Raw genomic sequence first — 15402 nt, forward strand, 5'->3', positions numbered from 1 at the left:
GTGACTTCGGAAGACAGTCTCTTCCAGCCTCTGGATTCCACCCAAAGCACTCTTCACATCTCTGACTGCTAAGGTTTCCTGGAGAAACACTGAAAAACCTTTCCTAGTCAGTATTCTTGGTGCATTCCCCCAACAGTTTCAGAATGCGTGGAATGATCTGCAGTCTCCACGAAGGAGGTGGAATCCAAGGACTGACGGGCGAGAGAGGAGGGCACAGGGTCCTGTCCCGTGGGTGAGTTGATTTCCTGCAAAGTTCCATTGTCCAGATCAAAGCACGTGTGAGTAAGGGACTGCAGAGGGCCTCTCAGAGTGAACTTTTTTTTTTGGCCCACAGAACAACTTCATTATAAGCAGAATATCACCACACCAGCAGATGCATTTGTGCTAGATTCAATGCAGTGCAGGGGACTTGGGGTTCCACGTGACTAATAATTCTGTCCACATTCTTAAAACAACTTCACAGTTTCAAGAAACAAAATGCGTTTTGATGACAGCCGTCGCCTCCCCCGCAAAGAATCAGGCTCCTATTGGCTCGCCACGGTTTTTAGAATTACAAGTGGCTTTCTTTGCAGCCACGTGCTCCGGGTGCGTTTCATTTAGTATCGGGCTCTAACTGCCCTTTTATCCAACAGGACCCGTGAAAAGGAGGACAGTGGCTGACTCGGTGTCCTTGAGGTTTGCAGGCTCTCATCCCCGCATTCAGGGCCCTGGGCAGAGGGGTGGTGGAACGGGCTACACGCATATTTAAGCCATGGGTCCCTCAGGGCTTCCCTGCTGCACCAAAGACTTCACTGGGTCGAGGACAAGCACAGAAGAGGATGAAACGTATCCACTTTGGTCTGGAACGCTGTGATAAGACATTAGCAGCCTCAGCAGTCACCACGGCTAGAGGATGTCTCTGGAAGGTGTGCACCCAGTAACGGAGGCTGAAATCAGCATCGTTTTAGAAAAATGTACTAAATACTAGGATGAGCTCATTTTGTCATTTTAACAGGTAAAGGGGGAGACAGCAGACCAAGGAAAATCCCAGAGGGCAAGGTGCTCTGCCCCAGACTTCAAGAAAAGTCAGTGGATTCACAGCATATAATTTGAGGCAAAGACCATTAGGCAGTGTAATCTCACACTTGCCTAATGTAATAATCAAAGGGACTGGAAGCTGATTTTCTAAGCTCTCAACAGTGCAGTCTATCTTCAGGATCCTGATGTGTCCAACATGCTGGTTACCTGCTGGGGTCCCCTCCATCCATGGAGTATGGGACCAGTTTTGTTCCTTGGTTGTTACAAATAGGAGGATGATAATGGTACCCAAAGATTCGCCCGGAGAATGCAAAGAGCCCAGAGTCGGGGGAGCAGCCACTGAGTGAGGCCAACAAATGAGGTGGCGATCATACCTGTAAGTGCTCTCATTTACTGCGGGGGAGCTCTCCTGTGTGATGACTGCCAGGAGCATCCAGGCAGCCCCTAAGGTCCCCTGTTTCTGAACACTAAGGCGTGGCACAAGGGCTATTAAATAGCATTTGTGTCTCCATTGATTCCAAAGCCCACTGCCCAGTAGAGCTGCCCAGTCTGCTTCTCAAGTCCAATCCACATCTCTCTAAGCCACCTTGGTTTCAGGGAGCAGCTGTGATGCCCTCTCTTCTATGTCCAGAGTTGATTCTCTGTAAACATAGAGCCAAACTGCCTGATGCCTCCAGGGAACTCTGTGGAGAATCCTTCCCAAAGTGTGAACGGTCTGATATCCTGAAGTGTGCAAGAATGCATCCAATTTCCCACAGAGAGAGGCTTCTTAATGCTCAGAGAATCTGGCTGACAGTCTTTTACTCTCAAGCCATTTTAAAAGTGCAGGAACACTTGAGAATCACCTCCTCCGATCTAAATGCTCTCTGAGAGGGCTGTTTTGGATTTACCCATAGTGTGAAAGACAAGAACACGGGACCTGGAGCCGGGAGACCTGGATTCTTAAGGTAGCTGACCAAAAGAGTGAAAATTCCCCACATTAGGATGCAGTTTCCTCTTTGATCAACTGAAAAGATCTTATCCACAAGAATTCTAAAGCTCCTCTTGCCATACAGCTTTCACAGGGCCTGCAAATACACAGCCCTCTCACCACCATCCCCTACCTCCAGCCCAGCCAGCACCAACTGACCAGAGCAGCCCTTCCCACTCTTTCCAACCGAGACGGCTGTTACCAATTAATAAGCTTTAGTGCACAAATTACAACTTACTTGCCAGTCCAGCCTTTTATATAAAAAAAAGTCTTTTCAACATCAGCAATTTGCCAGAACCCAATTAGTTCCTACATGACTGGGGGCAAGTTCTTTCATCTCCGTAAGCCTATTCCAGTGTGCATCTGGAAAATGGGGATACGTACAGTATCTATAACTTAAGGAACGTGGGAAGAATTAAACAGGGTTAATTCATGCAAAGTGCCTGGCCGGTGGGAAGTGCTCCATAAATCTCGCTGTCATTGCCACTTCAGCCTCCAGATGACGCTTGGGGTACAGAGGCACCTGTACCTTCCGACATCAGTGCAGCTCCTCGGAGCCCACAGAGAAAGGAACGTGGTCCTAGCTCTGGGGCTGCTGGGTCCTGGACCGCAACAGCGCCCACCCTGAGCTCATCAGTTTAAAATCTTCCTTCCTTCCTCCCGGCCACCTGCCTTTGCAATAACACAGAGTTAAGATCTCAACTCTTCTAGATATAAACCTGTGATCGCACCCTCTATATTAGGACTGGTTACAGTTGGGAAAAAAGCTTAAGTGTGAAGTCTAGGTAGTCTGGACCCTAGATTCTGAATAAAAATTGGCAAACACCTCACCACTCACACTACAATCATCTCTTCCCACTTTCGAACAACAAACATACAGATTTGTATATGTACGTAGGTATGTAACATTTTTGAGCTTCCCTCAAATGCTCTCCCTGATAACCAAACACAGCGGGGTAGCGACGTCCCTCTTGCCAAACCAGCTGAGGATGGCATCGCATTTTATTTTACCAGTGATGTTGAAAGCTTCAGCAGTTTGAATCAACTGCAGAGGGGAGGGAACAAACTCCGTCCTCAAGTAACTCGTCCGTAAAAGCCAAAGACCCTCTCCAGTTCCTGGCATCCTGTACTTGCTCTGTCATGACTAACAGTGCTGCTTCAGGAAAGCAAAGGACAGAGGAAGGGAGGGGCGAGCCACCCGAACGTGGTAAAGGCATGAGAGTTCAGATGCTCTCTGAGTCCCAGCTCCGGCCACCCCGCTGACCTACTGGACGACCTCAGGGAACCCACGGACGCCTCAGGCCCCTTCTCTGCCGCCCGGCAGTAATTCTGACCTCCTCGCAGAGTTGCAGCAAGAGGTAGTAAGTATGAAAGACTGCAATAAATGTAAAGCTGTCCTATGAATGCTGACGGACAGCTATATAAAGGCAATGCAATAAGTTCACCGTGCAAGGGTATCCCAAAACTAAAACCAAAATAATAACAGCAGTTAAAATGTTTAAAACCACCAGCTTCGTCAAAACTGAAAAGTAGAACTGATGTATTCGTATGCAATATTCCGTTGACTCCTGTGGGGTAGGTGCTAAAGCCACTTACAGAAAAAAATCTAATCTCTGCCCTTAAGGAAACAAAGAACTAGACTTCACTCTTACCCATGAAAAAGAAGGGGAAATTGCCTTTTGCTTCTGAGATGGATTCACTTTTTGAGATAAGACTCAGCCCATTCATCAATTGGCAATCAGTCCCTTACCACCTAATGTGAACCAACTTCACTGTTGCTTCTCTGAAAGAATGAGATTCAGCAAAGACCTATAATCATCACTTTCTTAGCCCTTCTCTTCCGGAGACTTCAAGTTCCTTGAAATCTGAGACTCAATTTTGAGTTCGCTGAAAAAATAAGTGAATGAGTGAATACTAATTTTTTAAATGAGAAGCTTATATATTAGGGCAACTCTGAGACAGAAAAGATGGAAAAGGAAACACACACCAGAGCATGGGGGAACAGCAAGCAATTATCCTATTTTCAATCTTTTCTAAAAGGCAGTTTTCCGGGTGACCTAACTCATTATTAACCGCTCCCCACAGAGATGAAGATATGAAAAGGCCCTTCCCAAATACACTTTGGGGATTCCTGAAAGTACATCACAGAACAAATAATTCGAATGAGAGAGCAATCATTGCTGAGATTAAGAAAAGTCTTTATAGTTATCAGATTGACATTAGCTTTTACAATCATTTCTATATTTATTTCATTTCTGTCTTCAAAGATAAAAAAAAAAGCATTGTCCAAAAATAAGCCATTACTGTCCAAAAAAAGAGAGGGAAAAATGAAAGTTATCCTCCAAACTACAGATACACCGCTCAGAAGTACCTGGCCAGCTGTGAAGTGTGACATTTACGCCCTGGAAAATTTAGCCTCTTAAAGCACACATTTTAAAACGTGTTCCGTTCAAGGAAAGTGGAGGAATTGTGGATAGTTATGTAAAAGTTATAAAGACTACATCAAAACCTCCAACAACTTACCAGGGACCTAGCGTATGGGCTGCAACTGGAACAGCAGAAATATTTTACCGCAAAAGGTGACTGCATTCAAAACTGTAAGTGTGTCTGCACAGGAATTATTATAATGCTGTTAATAATGTCATCCCACCTGGGCCCAGGACTAGCCTTTGTTCATTCAAATAAATGTCAGACAGACGTCTTCATGAGCACAGTGAGAGGGTTCTGGACGCTCACACCGAGCGGGGCAGGGATGGGCTGAGGGGAGGGCTGCTAAGGAAAGGTCTCATGTTCTGTATTCTCTGTGAACAATCAGAAGACATTTCTTATAGAAAGAATTTCTGAGTTGTAAAAATGCTCCAAAGGAGCAATCGTGGGGATGCTGGAGTGCTGAAATTTGGGAATGGAAGAATGCTAATGACCAGAGTTGATGGACCAGAACGAGAAGACTCACGGCAGACAATGCCCTTCAGTGTCCATGTTCCTGGCCGATTTCCATTTCCAGATGACTCAGTCCGCACCAAAAGGAACAAAAACAACAGATTCACCCCACTGCTGCCTACACATGCCTCATTAGCCAGACCAGAGGACCCTGTCGGAAGTTGGGACCATGAGAGAGATTTTGCTTTTTTTGTTTCTGGTGTAATTTATAAGCCCTCTGAGGAGAATGTAAATAGATGTAGCTCAGGAGAATTTTCTGCCTAATTCTTTTTTCAGGGAAATCAAGAAACACTCTCCAGAAGGCATGAGTCTTACATCATGCTATTGCTGTGGGCTTTGGCCAGGGCACTGCGATGAATCCCAAATGAACTTTTTTGTTGTGTAGAACTTACTGGGGGAAGAAAAAAAACTGTACCACATTACATTGGGTTTTTGTTATATCAAACATTATCATCTATTCCAGGGCAGGCAGGACCTCGGACAGCTCCCATAATAGGCCAGGCTTTGAGTGGGGCGCACACACTGCTGTCTGCGGAGATTCCACACCTCACCCTCCCCTTATCCATCCTTCCCACTCCCCCAAAATCAGCGTGCATGGCAGGACCCTCGTCAGGAAGCCTTCCCAGGTGTGGCTCAAAACGTCCCAGGCACAACTGTCACACTGTGATTATGTATCATCTTGCTGGTTTACCTCCTGCACTAGAGTGTAAGCACCTTGAAAACAGGGACCCCAGGCAATAGGCTCTAACGGTCCAGGCTCATATCCTGGAGCCTGGACTTGGGACCACCTCCAACACTCATCAGCTGTGTGACCTGGAACAAGATCCTTAATGTCTTTATGCCTCAGTTTTCTCATCTGTGAGAATGATGTTACTTATCCCGTTGGGTTGTTATGAGAATTAAGTGGGTGACTATGTTTAAAGCACTGAAAACACTAAGGTCTATTTAAGCATCCCTTGAGGAAGTTATCTTCTTTTTTTTCTTGTTTAATGTTTATTTAGCAACTGTTCTATTTTGGGGGGAGGCGGGATAATTAGGTTTGTTTGTTTGTTTATTTATTTATATAATGGAGGTACTGGGGATTGAACCCAGGACCTCACGCATGCTAAACATGTGCTCTACCACTGAGCTACACCCTCCCTCCCTGTTACCTTCTTTGCATTCTTGTTCTTCACCATTATTATTTGTCTTTGTACCCTCACTGCCTGGCACAGTACATGCACGTAGTAGGTGCTCAACCAAACGTCTGCAGAATGAATGAATGAAGGAATGACGCCATAAAGTGAGTGGACTCAATGCAACTACAGTTCAACCGCACCCTTCAAAAGTACAAACATCCAAAACGTTCCAATAATCATATATATCCAGTTATCTTACGTAAGGATAATCAATCCTCAAAATAAAACCCTAGGATAGCCTATAATCTCGATCTTAGTCTGAATAGTCAAAGAAAGGTTAAATTATTTTCAGGACCATTTCCAGATCATACATCACAATGCATTCTAAATTCATCAGAATTTGCCATCCCCCAATGGTACAGATAGTCATTCTTAAGTAACCAGAATATTTAAACGATCAGAATGCCCCGATACCAATATTTCTGAAAAAATGATCATTTTACTATATTTTAAGGCAAAAAAAATTATCATCGCTTAGGCATCACTACATGTATTAGATACGTCTCTGACCACATGTTTCTTTAGGTGGGTTTTTTTTAAATTGCATATGCCCATAAATGTTTTAATTTACATTAATTTTTGAAGAAGCTAAAATAACCTCAAATTCCCCTTTGGGAAGGAGATGCTGGGGAACCCAAGGGCGCCATGGGGGTGACAGAAATGAGAGTAGCCAAGCCACCCTCAAGAGGGAATTTCAATCAGTAGCTCAGGGCAAGCTCAGTGCCCGCTCCTTGGCACTACATGTAGGCCAGTCATTTGTCCCCCAGCACTGGAGCGTACATTCGTCATCCCTGCTGATCTGTGCACATGGCTGCTCATCCATCTGAGTCACACCCCACACCCAGCAAAGGCAGGACCCATTTTCGGAAGTGCAAAAAGTCAGGTCAGCACTCACACAGGAGGTGCCAGATCCTCTGCACTAAATATTTATGGGGCCTCTGCGAGTAGAAAGGCTCCGACAGACAAATCAATACTTTCCATGACCTTGAACCAGTCTGCCCGGGAAGGATATTTTCGTTCACAGCATCATACCTTCAATTCTCCAATGGAGGAGAGCAGGCCGGCTCCATACGCCCGCAGCTGCCCTTCTTGCTTGCAAAGGCCAAACTCAATCGTGAAGAAATAGCACTGAGAACAAAAGAAAAAAAAAGGACACACGTCCAGTGAACTGGGCAACAAGTTCTTCTGTAGGATGAAGTGGCACTTGAAATAAAATGGTGCACCGTGCATAATTTCTTCAGCACTGTCAATTTAAATACACTTGAATCAAGAACATTTACTGTCATTATTCTTTTGCTTAATAATCCCTCCCTAGGTTCCAGGTATATGGGAAAAGTATTAACTACTAAGAGTCTGATGCTTCCTGGATTCTGAAACCCTATGCATCAAATCTTATCCCCTGCAATGCTTTTCAAAATTTTTAAAAAGCACAGATTTAGAAACAAAGGAATATGTCACAGTGATAACACCATAAGAATATGCTACTATATTTACTAAGCCGTGGTTCAGTAACATAAATAAGTCCATGTAAATGTGGAAAAATGGCCTGGAATTCAGTAATACCAAACGGGTTTTTTTGCCGTTTGTTTATTCATTCAACAAACATTTGTTGAGTTCCTACTATGTGCCAATGTGTGCTGAAGAAAGCAAGAGAGATAAAGAAAGCAAGTATATGCCTACCAAATTACCATTTCCTTAGCGAAATTTTAAATGTATATCTCTGTATGCACCTATATATATATATATATAATTACATGCAGATATAAATACATATAGTAAGACCATTTCATTTGCCTGAGTTTTACCAGCTTCCCCAAGATATTAAAATCTACAATTGCGTCTATTGGGTTCCTAGGAAATCAGCCTAGACAGAGAGAAATCTCTGTACAACCAAAAAACTCACCATGCTTTTGAGAGGTACTGAAAGCATACTATCTGTGCTCTGAGAGGAAAATGAGCACCTGACAATAAGCAATACAAATGACACCAAATTGGAGGAGGGTACAGCTCAGTAGCAGGGCATATGTCTAGCATGCACAAGGGCATGGGTTCAATTTGAAAAAAAAATTACATCAAATTAACACTTTCCTGCATTAGTGATGATGGAGCAATGAAGGTGTTGAGAAAGAAGAGAATTTAAACACCCCTGAAAGGGGACAGAAAATAAGAATTATTCCTAGCCTGTGGCAGTTTGCTCTATTTTTATTTGGAGGCTCAGGTGTCACCTGGTTCTGGAGGGTTTTATGCTTTTTTAAATGTGAGGATGCTCTCTGAGATTAAGTGGTCAGTGATCTGCAGTGGTCTGGACCCAAAGGACTGGCCATTTCAGGTCACGGAGCTGAACCTCCAGAGGCCAAACTTCCTTTCCCGATTCATGTCCCAAAGAGGCTCAGATTACAGCCCTTCCCACTGTCGTCGCCATCCAGAGCCCCCGCCAGCACTCCTCTCTACTCTGTTCTGACTTGTCTGTCTTTCCCATCATACCACTGTTTTGACATAGTCTCTACTTTATGTGTGGCATGTGCTATTTGTCATCTGTCCCCCCCCGACTAGACTGTCATCTCCATGAGGGCAGTATCCCTGTCTGTCCATCTGGAACAATTTCCCAATCTCAGCAGTACCGACACGTTAGGCTGGATAACTCCTGGCTGGGGTGGAGGTGGGGTGTCCTGTACATTACAGGATGTTTAGCAGTATCCCTGGCCTCGGTCCACTAGATGCCAGGAGCAACCCCCACCCTAGTTTTAACCACCAATAATGTCTCCAGACATTGAAAAATGTCCCCAGAGGGGCGACATCACTGCTGGCTGAGAACAACTGATATAGGATAGTGTCAGAAACATAATAAGAACTCAATAAATATTTGGTGAATAGATAAATAACAAATGAATTATTTCTAAGTTAGGTTTGTTGTGTGGCTACAGGACTTGGAGGACAGAAACACACTGAGACTGAGTTCCAGTCTCATCCCTGCTTCCAATTAACTCAGCGACCACAACCTCTCTGGGCTTAGTTTTCCGGCCTACGACATTCATTCATTCATTCACTTTCTCTACAAACACTCCTACAAACCTACTATACACCTGACCCTGCCCTAGCAGAGAACAAGGCAACGAAGTTCCCGTCCCACCCAGCATGCTACTGGGATGGGACAGCCAACAACAGTAACAACAGCAAAAATCAGCAATATAGGATAATTCCAGGTGAAATCTGCTGTACAAATAATAAAATCATGTGACATGTTAGCTATCAAGCAGACAAAATGGCTGTTTTAGATGGAGGGGTTGGGGAAGGTCTCTCTGTCGGAGTGATATTTAAGCTGCAACCTGCTTGAAAATCAGTCTTTTGTTAAAAAAATAGAAAAGCCACTTATGTCAAGTTCTAGAGCAAAGAGTGTTCCCAGCAAAGGGAACAGCAAATGCAAAGGTCCAGGGGCAGGAACAGACTTGTATTTCCTAGGGCAATGGGGAGCCACTGGAAGGTTTTAGGCAGGAGGGAGATGGGTTCTGATTTTATTTTCAAAAGATCACACTGGTGCTGGGTAAAGAACAGACTATAGCGGGTAAAGAGTGGGAGCAGACAGACCCATTCGAAGGCGGTGGTAGCCAAGAGACAAGGGTGGTGAGCGACTTAGACTGTGATTTGGGCTGGGGTAGCAGAGGGTTGGGAGAAGTCAGGATCACAGAGGCCTCAGGAGAAGAACCAAAATAAGGGACGTGAATGTGTGCTGAAGAGGATGTAATGTGCAGCACAGGGAATACGGTCAACAGCACTGTAACAAGTCTGTATGCTGACAGACCATAACCAGACTTACCACCGTGATCATTTTGTAATGCACAGAAACATCGAATCACTAAGTGCTACGTTGGAAACTAACATCATATTATAAGTCACATATACTTCAGTTACAGAATAGAAGGAAGAGTTAAAATACAGACCTCAAGCCTGTCCTCTGAAAAATTTTGTACAATTGTGGGCACAATGGAGTGAGGTGATCATACAGTCATACAACAAGCGGCCTGGAAGTTCAGTCTCTTATTTTACCAAAAGGAAAACTCAGGTTTAAGGAGATGAAGTGGTTTACCCGGGACCAGTTTAGATGGTGACACTTAAGAGATCCAGAGCTCAGTGTTTTAGGAGCTCAACATCTGTTACCTTTTAAGGTTTCCAAGTAAAAGACTAACTGATGCACGATTTCCCTTGCCACCAAAAAAAATGGGGAAATTATAGTCTAAGTCAGGAAAACTAGAATCTCGTGGCATCTTCTTAGTTTGTCTCTGGCTGATTTCTCTCATTTGTATTGCATTTGTATAGCACAGGATGTGGAATCCTTGCAGCCTTAATGTTGAATATAGAAGAGTTTGTGAAAAAAAAAAAAACGTGCTGTCATGTTCAAAAGCCTCCAGAATAGTGCAGATATGGAGCCAGCTACAGGAGCATGTAGGTCAGCCTATGATGTGCGTAATTAATACATAATGCATGGCTATGGTTATGATCCAAATCAAAGCAGGCTGAGAGAGCCCCTGAAAAAACCTGGGAACCACACATGCGGTCTTCACGGAGATCTGGCATCCTGTCCTGGTTTGAGGCAGGAATGTAAAGGTCTGCGTCAACTCAACTAAAGATGCCAAGCTAAATCCATCAGTGTATCCTTGGTCCTTGTGTTTCTAGAATCAGAGCGACCTCAGAGGAGAGAGCCACTGGGTGCTTCCTTCCCGTTGCTTAGAACGCTCTCTGGCCCCATCCCTCACCTGGGAATCCTTCCAGAGACTCTGACCCTACACAGCTCCATCTGCTCTTTGCCTGTCCGCCTTTCCCTCTGGTTCCCCGCTGTCCTCAACCAAGGAATGAGCCTAGAGGCTGTTTCTACAGCCGCCTCTCCCCAGAGAATTAGACCTTCTGCCTCCAGACAGCTTTCCATTTGCAGCTCCAGGTGTGGCTCACAGATAGAGAGAAATGGTAAAATGTTCCCAAACCTCAGGTGTTGGCAAAATTTGAATTATGGACTTCCTCGGGATAATTTTTCTCATTCTGTTTTTAATGCCGGTGGAGAACTCAAAATGCAAAAAGATCCTGGGTGTGATCATTAGTGGGGGGCAGGGGGCAACAGCACGTAACTTCTGTCTGGTTTTAAATCCAAAGCCTACAAATAAAATCAAATAAAATAATGTTAAATTAAGTAAAAAAAGATAATAGTGTAGAAGCTGTAAACCTTGGCATTTAACTGAGGGTAAAGTTCTCAGTGATTGTGCACATGTGCACTCTGCTTTAGTAAAACACTGCCCAAGCCACAAATAAATAAATAAATTCAAAGCCTGCTTAAAGCTGGACTGAATGACCCCTTGGAGACCCTGCAGAATTCAAGGGTAACTAATTGCTCCTTGAAATTTTAAGAAAATATAATTTGTTTTCCTCACAGCACTCTCCAGATGTGAATCTGGAATACATTCCCTAGAGATTTACCAAGTAAATATCTTACCTATTATCCAAAAAAAAAAAAACAAACCCCAAAAAAACAAAACAAAACAAAAAAACCCTAAACCTTTTAAGAACTCCTGTAAAAGAAAACAGCAGAGTCTTGGCCACTAAGGTCTTTTAAACAGAAACGAATAATAATCCGAAGACTAACACCTCTCAAATTGAAGGGTACCTTTCATCAAAGCTAAGCTCATGAATTCCAAGTTTTACATACCACTAATTACATGTAATTATTTATAAATATTTTATTTGAATATAATTACATGTAATCATTCACTGAAAACCAAAACAGGAAATGATAGATCGGACCTCTTTTCTGGGAGGAAAGCAGAGTCATTTACATACAAACAGTCATTAAGCAGAAGGTCTGAGTGACAATGTGAAATCCAAACAGGGCGGTGGAGCAGATCCGGGATGAGCTAGCAGGTGGGCGCGTAGGAAAATGAGATAGGTCGCCCAATGCTGCCATCTTCAGGTCACTGCTGGTAGTACACCACTCTGCGCCGGTTCTGGTCTAGCCAAACGCGCAGCAAGTGCGTGCAGGAAGGAACTCAGTCCAGGGCCACTGAGCACACCAACAAAATCCACCTGGTTCCTGCTGAGTTATAAGGGACAGGATGCAACATCCTTCTTATGTCTGGTGTTAGGTGCCTGAAGCTCTTGCTAAGTCACGTACTCCAACTAAAGAGATGTACACGTTTTTCAATCTCTTTCCAATTTTTTGTTTGGGGCGTAGAGGTAACTACGTTCATTTATTTATTTATTTTTAATGGCGGTACTGGGGGTTCAACCCAGGACCTCGTGCATGCTAAGCACACACTCTTCCACTGAGCTATTCCCACCCCCCGCCCCTCACCACCACTTCGTCATGATCTAGAAAATAAACTCTCAATACTTATGAAGCTGGGGCCTTCAGGACCCTGCCCCACACAAGTGTAATGAGCGTCTCCTCTGTTTGGTACCCATGTCACAACGAAAGGCTCAATCCCAGAAAGGAAGAATGCCACACAAAGATGTCCCGACACCAAGGGTCTGCACCTCCCACAGATGCAGATAAAAATGCAGACAACAACACAGAGACAGGGCCCTGGGTCTCACAGCCCTGCTTTCTCTTACATCTATCTATCGAACAACTAGCATGTCAAAGAATACAATTGAAAAAATGTTGAGGTTGTGAAGTGGGTCCAAGGTTCCCACCCACTCACCCCTCTATCACTCAGCCCCAGCTGAGTTTTAGCTGCATCAAATTTCAGTTTACAGGCAGCAAGTACCTTCTCACCTTTGGCCAAAATTCCCTTAACCTTGATGAAACTGCAAATGATGACAGGACTGGAACAGGAATGAGGCTTAAGAGCTAAGCAGGAAGCTTTGGGATAGAAACCATCCACATCCGGAGACAACAGTGACAACGGAAGCTGCCTTGCTTAGGCCACAGAGGTCTCACTGCCCCCCCAAAAGCCTCCCACTCACCACTTAATTGTCACAAGGTAGAAGACTTCCCACCAGACAGCAATTTGCTCGTTGTTTCTTTGACCATTTAAACTGCCAACACTCCCAAGAGTCGCACATAAAACCAAATTTGCAGTGATTACCCCCAGACTTTGTTTGCAGAGCGAGAGTTCCTGACTAGGGACACACTCTCTGGGGCTGGGCCTCAAAAGATAGCAGAGGGGGATTCTGCCTGCTTCACTGGTTTACCCAGGGCTAGTCCCGTGTAAAATACAAGTGTAAGAAATGCTGGAAACTTAGAGCTGGAAGACATTGGTCTCCGGGCTGCAGTCTGGGGGCTTCAGCCGCTCCGTTTCCACTGGCTGCTCACACTATGTCTCGAAGCCACCCCTTGGTGAAAGGAAGCCACCTGCCATGTGCCCACAGGACTGGGGGCCAGTCACCACCTAGATCCTACGTATCGCTGTCCAGACGCCTTGCAGGCGCAGCTACACTTGGCTATCCGCACACTCCTATTTTACTATGAGCCTCTAAATGAAAATCACCGTAGCTCTCGGCAGATCACAACTTAATACATTTTTTAAAATTTATATTTGTTAAATCCTACTGCTCTGAGCTCTAGTTGAGATTATAAAAGTAGCTGAAGATATGGTCTCTATGCTTGAGAAAGAGACAATATGGATGGGGAGACAGGATGAATATAATAATAGTGCTCTATCATTTTATCCGACCACAAACTTCTGTCTTGAAATTGCAGTGTGCTTGCCTGTCTCCGAAGACAGGGATCTGAAGCTTGTGTCGGACTTTGAAGGATAAATGGGATCTTAGATGAGCCTTGGGAAGAGAGGGCGTTACAGGGAAGGGTACCGCTGAGGGGCTAGGGAAGCGGGGTGATTGATGGGAGCCCAAAATGGGAATCATAGGAAGATAGAGGTAAGTTGGATTATGGGATGTACCAAACCACAGGCTCCACTTGCCCTGGCAGAGACTGCCTCGTTCACCAGTGGTTCTCCTCCCACCAAGACAGACAAAAAAAACAAGTCGAGAAAAGGAAGACAGTTGGGATCTGAGTAACGTCTTGTCAGCTAGGAAAAAACTGATGACCCTGAATTGTGAAAACAGCAATACATTGTCCTAGGTTAAGAACAGCCCTGGAATGAATTAAAATGTAAAAACCTAAGCTCTGAGGAAACATTATGGCAAACCTTGTGGAAAATTGATCATTAAATGTAAGAGGCACATCCATAGGGAAAAAAAGCACCAGCAGAAAACGTTTTTGAAGAATCCATCGACACAGGCGATTTTCAGCAGCACTGTTTCAGGCGGGGCTTTCCTGTGTGTTTCTTGACTACCCTTTTCTGTATCTTTTTGGCGGCTTTCAAGTACAAATGATGATTTGCCCACGTGCCCTCTGGCCGTTTCGGTTTTACTGCGCCTTCTTCAGCATATCTGAGAGCCTTTCCAACTTCGAAGGAGGCCACCTGACTCATTATCATTTAACACTTACTAGTTTTTACACCAGGCTTGAATGGCACTTTTTAATTAGAAAAAGAAAAAAGAAGCATCTCACCCTCTGCCTCCTGCTCACGGACTAACAGGAACGACAAGCCTCTACTGAACATCAGTGCTGCCCAAGCCGCTGGTCCAGCCCAAAAACGCCAACAAAACCCACTCCAAGACACTCCGTCCCCAGGGCTCAACGTCAGGTCACAATGGCCACGTGGTGGCCTAGTTACCGGCTTTCACAGACCCCACCGTCCCGGAGTGCAGGTCCAGACATCTTCACATGGCAGGAAAGACCCCCCAGGACCTCGCCCCTGCCTCCTCCAGCCTCATCGTTCAGCCCTTTCGTCCCGATTGCCTACCCCTCAGGGGACTCTGCGTGCTGCAGACCAGCGGGCTCTCTTCAGTTTCCCGTCCAGCCTTTGCACACGGCCGTCCCCCTGCCCAGGATGCTCCGGTCACAGCTCAGCCCCTCAACCTAATTCCTGCCAGCCCGCCAGGTCAGGGGGTCCTCTTCTACCCTCAGTAGCACGTACAGATCCAGATAGAAACTCCCAGTCTTCTTGCCGGGTCCCTCCACCAGACCCTGAGGTCCAGGACAGGGTCTGACTTGATGCTGTTGCTTCGCGGCTGGCCTCTGACACCCTACCTGACCGGGGGCAGGGGCTCTGCAGATATGGAAGGAAGGGGGGAAATGGCTAAACAAAAAGGATTTTCCAGTGGGAATTCCACACCAATCTTCCAGATCAGTGACTACTACCCTCAGCACAGTTTCCAATATTAGACTTTTTGAAAAGATGAAAATCCCTCTACTGTGGCCATCAAATCATGTTTTACTTTCAGCTTCAGAAACAGATCAGTCCCTTG

At 45.1% G+C, this 15402-nt stretch overlaps 1 protein-coding gene across 1 annotated transcript in view; it reads right to left on the reverse strand.

The window, feature by feature from the left end:
• The window catches only part of TPH2 (tryptophan hydroxylase 2), an 83027-nt gene that overhangs the window by 2364 nt on the left and 65261 nt on the right, over positions 1-15402 (reverse strand). The window contains exon 9 of the mRNA XM_006197834.3: positions 7138-7233. Within this exon, the coding sequence (XP_006197896.1) occupies positions 7138-7233 (96 nt within the window). The remainder of the gene's footprint in view (positions 1-7137; positions 7234-15402) is intronic.

This window comes from Vicugna pacos, chromosome 12 (genome assembly GCF_048564905.1).
Source record: "Vicugna pacos chromosome 12, VicPac4, whole genome shotgun sequence".
NCBI classification, from domain to species: domain Eukaryota; kingdom Metazoa; phylum Chordata; class Mammalia; order Artiodactyla; family Camelidae; genus Vicugna; species Vicugna pacos.